This window comes from Gymnoscopelus microlampas (genome assembly GCF_963454915.1).
Source record: "Gymnoscopelus microlampas genome assembly, chromosome: 15".
Taxonomy (NCBI): Eukaryota; Metazoa; Chordata; class Actinopteri; order Myctophiformes; family Myctophidae; genus Gymnoscopelus; species Gymnoscopelus microlampas.
In genome coordinates this window covers 47,644,927-47,659,974 of record NC_139952.1, presented here as the reverse complement: position 1 = coordinate 47,659,974, position 15,048 = coordinate 47,644,927, and the positions used below count along the sequence as shown (strand labels likewise).

At 41.1% G+C, this 15,048-nt stretch overlaps 1 protein-coding gene across 1 annotated transcript in view; it reads right to left on the bottom strand.

The window, feature by feature from the left end:
* LOC311062402 (uncharacterized protein) overlaps positions 1-9,188 on the bottom strand; it is a 700,443-nt gene extending 691,255 nt beyond the window's left edge. The window contains exons 1-5 of the mRNA XM_084081416.1: positions 9,111-9,188; positions 5,755-5,882; positions 5,175-5,285; positions 2,226-2,336; positions 918-1,025 (exon numbers count right to left, since the gene is read on the bottom strand). Coding sequence (XP_083937542.1) covers positions 918-1,025; positions 2,226-2,336; positions 5,175-5,285; positions 5,755-5,864 — 440 coding nt within the window. The 5' untranslated portion in view covers positions 5,865-5,882; positions 9,111-9,188. The remainder of the gene's footprint in view (positions 1-917; positions 1,026-2,225; positions 2,337-5,174; positions 5,286-5,754; positions 5,883-9,110) is intronic.
* Between the last annotated feature and the right edge of the window lie 5,860 nt (positions 9,189-15,048).

The window sequence follows — 15,048 nt, the reverse complement described above, 5'->3', positions numbered from 1 at the left end:
TTATTTTCTATAGATAAACTTTGACCAGGGAGGATATAACGTTAATATAATCTATGTCTATTGAATTCACTTTAGAGAAGTAGTTAGTCAGGTATGAGGGTAATGAGGGCACTGCCCTTTGACCATCTTAAATACTAATGCAATTTTGTATTGCTTAACCCTGTCTTCTACCCTGAGCCATCCCAGACTAGCAAAGTGTGTTGAATTAGGTGGGTCATGCATGGGCTTTAGGCAGAGAAGTAGTCGTATCAGTTTGTTTTGGGAGGTTTGAAGCTTGGTTTATAGTTAAATTGAGATGTTGGAGAACCAAGAGGTTCAAGCATAGTCAACGTGGCATTGAATGAGGGCTCCAGCAGAGTATTGAGAGCACTTTTCTTGACAAAAGAGGAAATTCTACCCCAAAATCTTTCTTGATCATTTTTTAAATCACAGAATCACAAGAAAGATAGAAAAATTACGCCCATGATCTACCAGTCATAGGCTACTATTGTTATCATATTCTGCATTTGTCATTCATGTAATTCACATTTTAATTCTATTCAGAATGTGTGTAATAGGCCAATGTATTGTTTTCATATTTGCAAAGGTGCGCTGTCACAATGTTTTCATATTGCATGTGCATTATTTATCAATATTGCATGCAATGCACATGCAATGCAAAAGTGTGCATTACTGTGCATTACTGTAGGTGTACTCACCCACTTCAGAAAATATCAATGGTCATACGTCACAGATATGTCATAGATGACAATCCATCTACAGTTTAATCCATTTTGGGTTGAATATGTGGTTCATAACTGTATTTTACCCTTTCTAACCATTAATTAACCAGATAATCACGTCAGCAAAACTATCTGATATGCCCATCCCTAGTTGTGATATAGTGTTGTGTATATTGTGTAGGAGGATTCACATACGTGTGTGGAAGTCCAGGTTCATTACTGAAGTTAGGAGGGATTCTTCTAGACCAGTCACTCTTCATAGACACATAGCTGAGTGTTGGAGACTCTGGTCTGTGGTGAAGACTTCTGGAATCATATACATGTTTCTATAATTATCATGTGAATTCAATGTGTTCAATATTTGTTATTGTTAGTCCCATTTTACATCTAAGTGGATTCAAATTCTCAGTCGCCACAACTGATTTCAGTCATTGGGAAGCATATCGCACACCGAAAATAGCTGATCTACAAGCTCAACCACACGTCACAGCGCAATGTGTTGTGAGCCTGTAGATCAGCTATTTGCGGTTATTAGTTATGATTTGTACGACTTCATTTACAAACTGAACACACACAGTAACTTACAATCTATAGATAAACTTTGACCAGGGAGGATATAACGTTAATATAATCTATGTCTATTGAATTCACTTTAGAGAAGTAGTTAGTCAGGTATGAGGGTAATGAGGGCACTGCCCTTTGACCATCTTAAATACTAATGCAATTTTGTATTGCTTAACCCTGTCTTCTACCCTGAGCCATCCCAGACTAGCAAAGTGTGTTGAATTAGGTGGGTCATGCATGGGCTTTAGGCAGAGAAGTAGTCGTATCAGTTTGTTTTGGGAGGTTTGAAGCTTGGTTTATAGTTAAATTGAGATGTTGGAGAACCAAGAGGTTCAAGCATAGTCAAAGTGGCATTGAATGAGGGCTCCAGCAAGAGTCTTGAGAGCACTTTTCTTGACAAAAGAGAACATTTGGCCCCAAAATCTTTCTTGATCATTTTTTAAATGACAGAATCACAAGAAATAAATAAAATGACGCCCATGATCTACCAGCCATAGGCTACTATTGTTATCATATTCTGCATTTGACATTCATGTAATTCACATTTTAATTCTATTCTATTTAGAATGTGTGTAATAGGCCAATTTAATGTTTTCATATTTGCAAAGGTGCGCTGTCACAATGTTTTCATATTGCATGTGCATTATTCATTAATATTGCATGCAATGCACATGCAATGCAAAAGTGTGCATTACTGTGCATTACTGTAGGTACACTCACCCACTTCAGAAAATATCAATGGTCATACGTCACAGATATGTCGTAGATCACAATCCATCTACAGTTTAATCCATTTTGGGTTGGATATGTGGTTCATAACTGTATTTCACCCTTTCTAACAATTAATTAACCAGATAATCACGTCAGCAAAACTATCTGATATGCCCATCCCTAGTTGTGATATAGTGTTGTGTATATTGTGTAGGAGGATTCACATACGTGTGTGGAGGTCCAGGTTCATAACTGAAGTTAGGAGGGATTCTTCTAGACCAGTCACTCTTCATAGACACATAGCTGAGTGTTGGAGACTCTGGTCTGTGGTACAGACTTCTGGAATCATATACATGTTTCTATAATTATCATGTGAATTCAATGTGTTCAATATTTGTTATTTTTAGTCCCATTTTACATCTAAGTGGATTCAAATTCTCAGTCGCCACAACTGATTTCAGTCATTGGGAAGCATATCGCACACCGAAAATAGCTGATCTACAAGCTCAACCACACGTCACAGCGCAATGTGTTGTGAGCCTGTAGATCAGCTATTTGCGGTTATTGTCTCCGCCAGGCCGAAAGGCATGGCGAGAGAGTATGTTTTACCCCCTGTCCGTCCGTCCGCGTGTCCGTCCGTCCGTCATTCGATCTGTCTGTGTACAGCTAATCTCCGGCACCGTTGGCTTGCTCGCAGCCAAACTGTGCACACACAGTCCCTGGATACCAGAGCAGAACCTCTGCCCCAAATTTTTCACAGGGGCCTGTTATAGCGCCACCAGGAGGCCGATTTGTGCGAAACACATTTTTTGACAGTACTCCTACAGATTTTGTCCAAAAATCCCACAAATCGGTACACAGTATCTCTATAGTCATTAAACAAAACGGTCTTTCATATTTCTCATATTCCATCCTGATTGGATAAAAATGTCTTCCAAAGTTTGCAGGAGTGCACCGTTTTGAACAAAATGCCTCAAATCATGAACACAGCATGCAATCTCCGTGAAATTTTGCACGCACATTCCCATTAGGCCGAGGAAGAAATGCCATTTGAACATTTTCAAATCAGCCTCATGGTGGCGCTATAACAGGCCGATTCGTGTTTTTACCTATAATTGCACCGATCTGTGTAAAACTTTGTATGCACACTCCCTATAGGTCAAGGAAAAACCTTTGCCCTGCATTTTTCACATCTGCCTTTTATAGCGCCACCAGGAGGCCGACTTGTGTAAAACACATTTTTAGCGGCGCTGATATTAGCCCTCTATACCTGGCTTTTGCGTCAACGTTCTGATTGGTCAGGCTCGCCAAGGTTCTGATTGGTCAGGTCCGTCAACGTTCTGATTGGTCAGGCTCGCCAAGGTTCTGATTGGTCAGGTCCGTCAACGTTCTGATTGGTCAGGCTCGCCAAGGTTCTGATTGGTCAGGTCCGTCAACGTTCTGATTGGTCAGGCTCGCCAAGGTTCTGATTGGTCAGGTCCGTCAACGTTCTGATTGGTCAGGCTCGCCAAGGTTCTGATTGGTCAGGTCCGTCAACGTTCTGATTGGTCAGGTCCGTCAACGTTCTGATTGGTCACTATTCATGACATCACTATGTTACTATTCATGACATCACTATGATGTCATGAACATAGAATTAGATGTCTATATAAACAATGACTAAATAAACAATGAGTAATATCTAGAAATATTTAATAATTTCATTTTATAATTCATTTGGCTAAAGGCGCCGCTACCTTCACACAGGTGTGATTTTTTTATACTACTCCTTCCAATTTTATCCAAATTTCACGCAAATCGGTACACATGATCTCTATAGTCATGTGATCACGACGGATGTGTTTGATTTTTCATATTCCATCTAAAGTTTGCATTATTGGCTTGTTTTGAACAAAATTCTGCAAATCATGAACGCACCGTCCAATTGCGCTCAAACTTTGCACGCACATTCACAAAATGTTGAGGAACAAATGCCACCCTTTTAACATTGGCCTGTTATAGCGCCACCAACAGGTCTAATTTAGCGAAACACATGTTTTTAACAAAATGCCTCAAATCATGAATGCAGTCAGTGTCCGATTGTCGTGCAAGGCCTAAGAAGAAATGGCACCCTTTTCACGTTGGCCTATTATAGCGCCACCAGGAGGCCACAATAGCCTACCTGACCTGGCGGAGACCTGTGCTCCGAGGAGCACTTTTTCTAGTTAGTTATGATTTGTACGACTTCATTTACAAACTGAACACACACAGTAACTTACAATCTATAGATAAACTTTGACCAGGGAGGATATAACGTTAATATAATCTATGTCTATTGAATTCACTTTAGAGAAGTAGTTAGTCAGGTATGAGGGTAATGAGGGCACTGCCCTTTGACCATCTTAAATACTAATGCAATTTTGTATTGCTTAACCCTGTCTTCTACCCTGAGCCATCCCAGACTAGCAAAGTGTGTTGAATTAGGTGGGTCATGCATGGGCTTTAGGCAGAGAAGTAGTCGTATCAGTTTGTTTTGGGAGGTTTGAAGCTTGGTTTATAGTTAAATTGAGATGTTGGAGAACCAAGAGGTTCAAGCATAGTCAAAGTGGCATTGAATGAGGGCTCCAGCAAGAGTCTTGAGAGCACTTTTCTTGACAAAAGAGAACATTTGGCCCCAAAATCTTTCTTGATCATTTTTTAAATGACAGAATCACAAGAAATAAATAAAAATGACGCCCATGATCTACCAGCCATAGGCTACTATTGTTATCATATTCTGCATTTGTCATTCATGTAATTCACATTTTAATTCTATTCTATTTAGAATGTGTGTAATAGGCCAATTTAATGTTTTCATATTTGCAAAGGTGCGCTGTCACAATGTTTTCATATTGAATGTGCATTATTTATTAATATTGCATGCAATGCACATGCAATGCAAAAGTGTGCATTACTGTGCATTACTGTAGGTGTACTCACCCACTTCAGAAAATATCAATGGTCATACGTCACAGATATGTCGTAGATCACAATCCATCTACAGTTTAATCCATTTTGGGTAGGATATGTGGTTCATAACTGTATTTCACCCTTTCTAACAATTAATTAACCAGATAATCACGTCAGCAAAACTATCTGATATGCCCATCCCTAGTTGTGATATAGTGTTGTGTATATTGTGTAGGAGGATTCACATACGTGTGTGGAGGTCCAGGTTCATAACTGAAGTTAGGAGGGATTCTTCTAGACCAGTCACTCTTCAAAGACACATAGCTGAGTGTTGGAGACTCTGGTCTGTGGTACAGACTTCTGGAATCATATAAATGTTTGTGTGAATGAAAAAGACCATTTGCTTTTTCATTGTTACATTCCATTTTACTTCTAAAAGGGTAACATCTTTTAGTTTCCTCACACAACATTGCAGCAACAAGACAACTGAAATAGCAATAAAATAATAGAAAACATTTGACTAAATATACAGTACAATAACAGGTGATAGACTGATAGATTTTACATAGCTTGTTGCATACTGTACATGCACATAAGCAGCCAGCCTGTCTAATGCAGCATCACCACTGAACACCACACTGTGATTAGTACGACTTCATTCACAAACTGCACACATAGTAACTTACAACATATTTATAGCTAAACATTGAACAGGGATGATACAACATGATTAGGTGCTATGTCTTGTTTTTGTCATTAATGTAACTTAGCATAAGATCACTTTGTTGTGTTAGTGTTGTGTATATATTGTAAAGGAGGATTGACATACTTTGTATCTGGAGGTCCAGGTTCACTCTTCATAGACACAGGTGGAGGCTCTGGTCTGTGGATGTGCTGTGTGTCAGTTCCCTCCTCCTCTCTCTCCTCACAATGACTCATCTTTGGTCTTTATTAAACCTGTCAAGATTACAGTCAGAATAGACCAGAAAACAGTATATGTTTGCTTCATATACACAAAGTGCGCACACACACACACACACACACACACACACACACACACACACACACACACACACACACACACACACACACACACACACACACACACACACACACACACACAGCTATACAGGGAAGTGCAGAGAATGTTAGAGGCTGACATTTCTAAAAGGGCACTTGTGGTGAAAATAGCCAATCTACAAGCTCACAACGCAGACCAGATCAGAAAAGGCAATCCTCTTGAATGCTGCCTTCAGGCATCAGTCTGGCAATGCCAGGCTAGCCCTCTGGTACAGTAATGGAGAAAGGTAGCCTGGGATCCAGCCTGCTTCACTACGTTCGGCGGATTTCTTTTTTCTCACTTGGTTTCTCAGTCTGGAAAGCCTCCTATCTCCAAGGGAGGCGGGACATGCCATACGGCTGGAATCGAGCCATGGCTTCTGATTGGTCTGTGGTGCGGGGCAGGACAAAAAATGTCGTGATTTGTTTGAACAACATCCAATCAGCAACGATGTTGCCTTACGTTAGCCTCGCGTAGCCAGACAATATCACACGACACACTGCGTGGATATTAGTCTGGTCCCTATCAACGGTAGATTTTCTTCCAAGGGGCGGTTACAAAAAGATCCAAACGGACTCTATTGGTTAGACCTAAACCAATCAGAGCAGTGCTTCCTTGAACGAACCAATCAGAGCAGTGCTTCCTTGCACGTCATTGCTCCAAATAAGGTGACAAGCCTGCCCACATTTGGATACTGGGCCCTGGTTGGTTCCGCACAACTGCGGAGGGAGAGAATTGAAATCTCTATGGAGGGGGGCCAGACCTAATCTGCCGAGGGCTAAAGTGCATGCAATTTTGCAAAGGCCGATTCGTCTGGAACCAGGCTAGCCTTACGTAACATATGTAGTTCCAGTGTAGTTCTGCAAAACCAGTCAAATAAGAGCTTCTTTCCAGACTGAGAAACCAAGAGAGAAAAAAAAAATCCGCCGAACGTAGTGAAGCAGGCTGGATCCCAGACTAGGAGAAAGGAGGCATTTAGCATTTCTTTCAACATAGTAAAAGCTACATTTATGGTCTGGAGAGAGGGGACACTTTTTCCAGACAGTTAAAAGGGGAGGGCTAAAGCCCCCTTAGATGTCTATCTGTGCACGTGCCTGCAAAGCTACAAACACAGTCACGTGCACAGACTGTGCTTTACTCTCCTACTGTTCCTAAACCACGCCTACTGCTAATATACATGATGTTCCTCTGGTTTCCTGTCAATCGGCAGGTGATTGCTCCTGGTCTCTGGTCCTGAACACTCACAATACTGATGCTTTTTATTGTATTCATCTAAACCAGCAATGAACATAGAGCTGGAATACCAGGTCAATGCAGTTAACTAGCACACACACGCACGCACGCACGCACACACACACACACACACACACACACACACACACACACACACACACACACACAATTGGGATCAACATTATAAATGACCCACAGCTCTGGAAGACCCTCTGGGCCGGCAGAACGCATCTTCCACTTGGGCCAGGAAACTTACAGTATAATTTTAAAAAAAGCCACTTAAATTCCTTAGCTGTCAGTTTGCCCCCGGTGTTCTAAAATGGATATTACAGCCAACAGAAGCATCACTGCACATGTGACTGTCAACAACACTACTGCTCTGACAGCAGCATGTAGCTTGTTAGCTTAAACACTGTTCAAACATGTTTAAAGATAAACTGTGTGGCTGCATTTCAACTGAAAGGATTCTAACACTGGGACATACAACGTGTACAAAGAGGAACATGTCAAATGTAATGAAACATCTGGTGATACATGGGATACACTTGAAAGCAGAGTCATGCACCGTGTCCACTATGTACACGATGAAGCTCAATTTATACCCAAGAGGGCAGGGACTCCCTCTTTCATTTGTGTGTCGCCCAGGTTGCGCCTAAACCCTAACATTTAACTTCACAAACATTATGCCTAACCCTAACCTCACACCCTGTCCACCTGGGCGAAACACCGGGAAAAGAGACTCCTCAATAGGGCATAGCAGTGCCGGCCATTTTGTGGTGCCACAGATATAAATCCCATTCATTTTGCCCATAGAGATTTCCGAAAATATTTGTATAAATTATTTTATGCCTGGAGCCAAGCCATCCAGGCTGCTGATGAATAATGGCCATAAAACAATTGATTCTGTGTCAAAAAAATATTTGAATGTTTAAGCATTTTTCACATCTTTTTTGACACAGAATGAAATGGCTTCCAGGTTTAAAATAATTTATGTAAATATTTTTTGTAAATATTTTTGGAAATCTCTATGGGTGAAATTAATGGATTTTCTATCTGTGGCACCACAAAATGGCCGCCACTGCTATGCCCTGTTGCACGATGGAGTCTCTCGACAAAAGTAGCCGATCTACAAGCCCACAACACGTCGCAATGTGTGACGTGTTGTGATCTTGTAGATCTACTTAAAGAAGGAGCACTTCACCCATTTTCAACCTTATCCTTATATAGGCTAATTGGTCCTCATAAAGCTTATTATAAGATGACTAGGGGGGGAGGGAGAGAGAGAGAGAGAGAGAGAGAGAGAGAGAGAGAGAGAGAGAGAGAGAGAGAGAGCAACACAAAGCAGCAAACAAACTTCCTCTGTGGTCACATGGTTTACAGTAAACTGCTGTGGAGCCTGTCTGTCTCCAGACCATAGGCCCCGCCCACTCCTCTGAGTGAACTGCGTCAGGCTAGTGGAGACTCTGAGTGACTCACACTGTGTTAATGTCAGAGTCATAACTTATTCTTTATCTAACTCACATTCTGTTTACACGTCTCTCTGTGTTCTCAGGCCCGGTTTCAATGCCTGTCCCACTGAGGAAGAAAACCTTTTCTTCCTCAGTGGGACAGGCGCCCCCCACCCCCACCACACTGACAGCCCTGGGCACAAACAGTTAATCTGGCCCTGTATGTTCTGCTCTGTCTGCTACATATGAGGTGTTGATATCATCAGAGAGAGATAGAGAGAGGGAGGGTTCCAGATGGAGAGAATGTCAGAAAGAGAGCGAGGGAGGGGCAATAATAGGGCTAGCATTGTTTGTATATTCAATGTGAACGAGTCATTGTATAAACACTGTACAATCAACTATATACCAGACATTAGTCCTAGAAAAGTGACTAAAAACACTTACTTATTAATCTTTAGGCTTTAATCCACCGTGGTAAAATGGAGTCCATGTTGTTCTGTTCTCTGTGGTGTTGTGTTAAAATGGTGGACTGTGTATAAACACATAAAGTTCTATCATACAGGGAGTGTCTACAGAGGGTTGTTCTCTCTCTCTGGGAGGAGCATTAAACCCTGTGAGGACAGAAAGCCTGGTGAAGCGAGGTTATGTGAGGACAGAGAGAGAGAGAGAGAGAGGAAACATGTTGTTACAGTGTATCAATGTACTTTACTGATGTTACATTTATACATTAGTATTCATGTACTTTACATTGATACACCGATGTTACATGAACGTATCAGTGTGTTTTACATGGTGTTTTAGTTGTCTCTATCCCCCCCACCCCCTCTCTCTCTCTCTCTGCTTGCTCCTCCTGCCTCTCGCTCTCACACACATGGCATGTGGCATGGGCCTACACATGCATGCAGCACTCTCGCACTTACACACTCACCGACACACACACACACACACACACACACACACACACCGACACACACACACACACACACACACACACACACACACACACACACACACACACACACACACACACACACACACACACACACACACACACACACACACACACACACACACACAGAGGAGGGGTGGTGTTATGTAACAACTGGTTTCCAAGTTAAATGTAGTCATATATGCAGCATTGTGTTCACTTCACTACTACAGTTTTATCTGATCTTCACAACATGTTGTTACCTGACCTGCTGCTGAAATAAGTTGAAACGTCTGTCTGTCTGTCTGTCTGTCTGTCATTGCATCTTTGCCGTCCGCAAACATACGGACGGACGGACGGACGGACGGACGGACAGACACACAGACACGGTCAAATGTAGAGCGGCTGGCACCGCTAAAAAAGACTGTCTGCTTCCATGTTATAGGATTTACAAAAGTATTTTTTTCTCTGATTTCTGTTAGTTTTTTGTTTTGTCTGTTAAGTGTCAAAAAACAATTAAGCCACATTCAAACAGCCATAGCTCTGGAATGGAGGATCGCGGCGGGCCAATTTCCGATATCGTCCGACGATATCGGACCCCCGTGCGTGCAACGTGCCCCTGTCCGCGAGGATCAGGTTCACAGAGAATATTCCATGCCATTTTCACTGGCAAGGGTAAAATAGACGGATTAATTAATTAATAATAATAATTCCTGTTAGTGAATGAGTTAAAAAGGGTCCTATAGCACATCATCTTTTCAGATTGGGGTCTGTGGCCAAATACATATAAATGTGGGGGTCCTTGACTTGAACATATTTAAGTAACAGAGAATAGAGTTATATATTTTTTTTTTATGGTTGTTGATATGGATAATTGTATGGAAAATATTCAACATAAAGTTTGGATCCCAAGGCTAGAATCCATCAGTAGGTCCTAAAGAAGCCTCATGCAAAATGTGGTTCTTTTATCAGCTTCATATGGTTAATGTTAAATTACTGGACTATATGTCAGGCCCTCACAACAACTCCAGAGTTCTACCAAGTGGACAAAACAACCAAATGGTTTTATTGCCATTTCTGTGCATGAACTTTGACACAGCAGGTTTCTATGAGCCGTTGATGATGTCATGGCGATGATATCATCAATGTGCTCTGATCACACCGTCATAGTGCTGGTTTGTCCTTTCCTCCACCCACGGTTTCTATAGCAACACATAATAACCATGCGGACACAGCCTCAGAATATATGACTCTTAACAGTACCGCATACGATCGCCGTTACCGGGCAGAAAACTTGTATCTCCATTATATTTTGTTGTATGTTTTTGTCATATGAATTAATTAATTCAGTGGTTCTCAAACGTTTTTAATTTCAAGGACCCTTGTAACTCTTGTGTACAAATGTTTCCATTTTGTACAAATGTTTCCATTTGAACACTCAAGAGTTAAGGTAAGGCTCTATTTGGTTCCATTTGGTTCCAGTTGTACATTGTCAGAGTTACAGACCTGTAGGCCCCCCCCCCCCACCCTGGACCCCACTTTCAGAGCCAACTGCCCTATTTTATACTTTGTCGCTTGACAGTATTGTACAAAAATAAGCGAAAACAGCAGATCTCACAAACACGTAGATGAGCCAATTTCGCCATTTTTGAAAGACTTGAAAGACAAATGACTGAAAACGTTCCGGCACGACCAAACAAGGGACGATACAGGACGAAAGCGGTTAATATTCCGGACTAGCCTTTTTCTTACCTTTATATGATGTTATTATTATCCTAGGACCAGCGCTACAGTAGAACATGTTCATAACTTCATACAGAGTCCACCACAGCTAAAAACCAGAGCCGACGGTCCATGCTCTAGATCGCGTATTTTCATCACGTATTATTAAAAAATTACGCATATTTATAATTAGCTGTGGTGGACTCGGGATGACGAGTTATGAAAATGTTGTACTATACCACTCATCCTAGGATATAATAATATCATAAAAAGGTAAGAAAAAGGCTAGGCTGAAATTCTCCTTTAAGTCTGTCATGTGGTTTTATAAATAGGAAAAGTATTGCACATACAAGGTTTCAACCCGACAGCGACAATATTGTACAACAGGAATAGTGGGCACCAAGTAAGAGCGGGCACCAAGATGTTAAATTGGCCTTTCACATTTAGTTGTTTAATTAATGTTAAGTATACATGATTAGAACATGCTTGAACATTCGACAATTAAGGCCCAATAGCTCTACAAATGCTGCAAATTGCTACAAAACCTGCAAAGCCCGTCGTTTTGGACATGAACAATAAGTTGAAGGGTACATTTAGGTCTGATAATGATGTAGGACTACCGACCATGCATGTTCAAATAGTGTACACTATACCTAAGACAATTTTAAAAATTCATATATTTTCTAAGACATTTTGTAAAATATAGCCAGTTTAAAATGGAGGTTCCCACTCTCCCTTGGTGGTGCCCACTCTTCCAGTATCCATATTATACTGTACTCATAGAAAACCCCCAAAAGAACCAGAAGGAGAACATGGATGGATCAAAGATGCAGTGAGAAGCATTCAGGAGGACAAACACCATTGCTGTATTATTGCACACATCTAGTTTACCAGCGTCATTGTATGCATCATGTGAGACACCCGATAAGCTAATCAATATCTCTTGATAAGGTGCTGATATGTAATTAAGAAAACCACAACATTGCATTGATCCTCTTTTTAAAGCCATATATATATATATATGTATATACAAAATAATGAATGATGAGCATCAATGACGGAATTCCACAAGCACACAAGATATCAAAATAAACTTATTTTTTTTGTGATTATGCTTTTATCTCTTGAATTGTTTAGATGAATAAAACTGTGGTGGGGTCATGTACATGTCGGGGGTGGGGGGGTGGTTTGTTTTGTGGTTGCCTAGAAACGCTCGTCAACGATGATGTGCCTCGACAGGCGGCGACAAGGACACGAGTCAGTCGGCGAGTGCGTCAAAAACATTTAAAGGTCTTTTTAGGTTTTAGTTATGCTTTGGGAGGCAAGTGTCCAACAACGCGTCGCATTACGCAAGCGACGTCGAAATGACAGAAATGTGTCACGCAGGATCTCAACCTGAGTGACACAGACATGAGAGTGTCGGGTCCATTTTGTTCAGTTTGTACACTCTCAAGGAGCATTCCCACCCAGTGATAAAACTAATATTTGTTCGAGCGTCGCAAGTAGTAGGCCTACATACAGTCAACGCAATGACACACCTTCAGAGTTACAGACCCATATTGGGTCCATTCGGGACGCCTGGTGGTTCACAGACCCGATGTTGAGAACCAGTCGCCTTCCTCTGGAAAATGTGATAAAAATGTAAATGTATGGTCCCAGACGCCGTCATAAAATGTTGCATAATCTGATTGGATTAGGAAGAGGAAGTAAGCTCTTTACCAAGGAAGCTACAGTCACTTCCTAGATTACATTTTGTGGCAGACACGGATGGCGAGTCGCAGACCGTACGAAATGCGACACGATGCTTAAAACTCAGAAAGTCATGAGACGTGTAGCGCGACGCACCCTCGGACACAAGTCGCTCAAAGCATAAATAAAATGTACCATTAAAACTGCTACCATTAGTGACACATCATCTCCAAGTAGCGAGTCTTCCTTTCTTTCCTTTATCCTTTATCTGACTTTTTTTTTTTTTTGGGGGGGGGGGGGCGGTTATTAATGAATTACTGCATGTATGAATGTGTTTAAGCTGCTGAAGTCTCATGGAATGCGTTTCAATGGAATTGCACAGATCAAAGTTTAATCTGCAGTTATCACAACAGTCTTTAGGTTGGGACCTCAACTACAGTCAAATATAGTAGAGCTCAATTCTCCTCAATTTGGTGTCATCCACAATAATAATGTGACATTATTATTGTCTTTTAAGCCTGACGTAATACTTCATCGTACAAACAGTGTCTGAAAGTCGCAAATCTACAAGCTCAAAACGTTGTCGCGTTATGCCGACTCGTGAGCTTGTAGGATCGGCTATTTTCGACCCCTGTCATTGGTTTACGGATTACAAACCGTCTCTGTCGGGTGCAAACCTCCAAAACTGTTACTTTAGCAGAAGCAGCAGATCTACAGGCTCAAACTGCGCCTGCAGATCTGCTACTTTTGATGCTTTTGTGTGACACTGTAGTGTGATCAAGTAAGAAAACACACAAACGGTTAAAATATGGAGATAAGAGGTTTCTGCCCGACAGCGATGACATGAAGCTTAATTTATGACTTTAATTTCCCGCCCTCTGTCAGCTGTGTTCTCCTCTCCTCACAGTGTGGCTCTCCTCTCCTCACAGTGTGTGTGTCTGGTCCCTAGAATAATAATACCTGCTCAGGTTATACTCTGTCCAACGACAAAACATGACCACTTCCACCTGACACAAAGTCATCTTTGTCATTTAAACAAAGCATGATGGGCCGGCCTCACCTAGCACCATAACTGCTATACTATAAATAATATGGTTTTAGATATCGTTCTCAAGTTGAATGGCAGAGTGTACCACAACGTTAAATATAGCATTTTTTAGATATGGTTCTAACTCAATGGAATGGCAGAGTCCATATCACAGCCTTAACCACAACATCACTGTTTTATGCTCATTGCTCACATTTTGTGAATTGTGGCCGGTTGAATTTTTTTTTTTTTTGCCCGATTTACTTCTGCATGAAATAAAGCAAAGCGTATCTACAAGCTTGTAGATCGGCTATTTTCAGTGTGTGACATGCTTCAACAGAAGACATGCTGGCTTCTATAGAATCCAAATGACTGAAATCAGTGGTGACGACCGGTAACTTTAATCCATGCTTCCGATTGCATTTTTTGTTTTTTTTAACCCATTCAATCCGGGGACGCGTCTTTGTCATTTTAGATTTATTTTGGCTATTCAAAAACAGCAGATCTACAAGCTCATAGTGCGGCACTCTATTTTTTGGAAGAAACGTGAAACTACGTGCAAATCTTTAAACATATAGTTTTGAAAGCAAATATTTGTAAAATATGTTGTTCCAGGGACCCCCAGGAGCAAAAAGAGTTGAGTTACAAATGTTCGCTTTAAAAAATATGTATTCAAAGATTTTCACGATTTAAAAAAAAATATTAACATTTTTAATAATTTTGAAACATCATGAAAATGTGTGCAAATCTTTTAATATATCCCAAAAAAACTTAAACGATTTGCACATTTTCTTGATTTTTGAATTGCCCAAAGAAATCTAAAATGACAGAGATGCGGGCCCGGATTTAATGGGTTACGAGAGGGTTGTGAACGAGGACAGCTTTCGTAAACCGTTATAGTTTTACATGTATGGTGCTCGGTGTGGACAGACCTTCTATTCAGTCTTCAAACGGTCTCATTTTAACCAATGCCCTCTGCGTCCGACAGCAACTCCAGCCCGAGGGGGGAGGGGGGG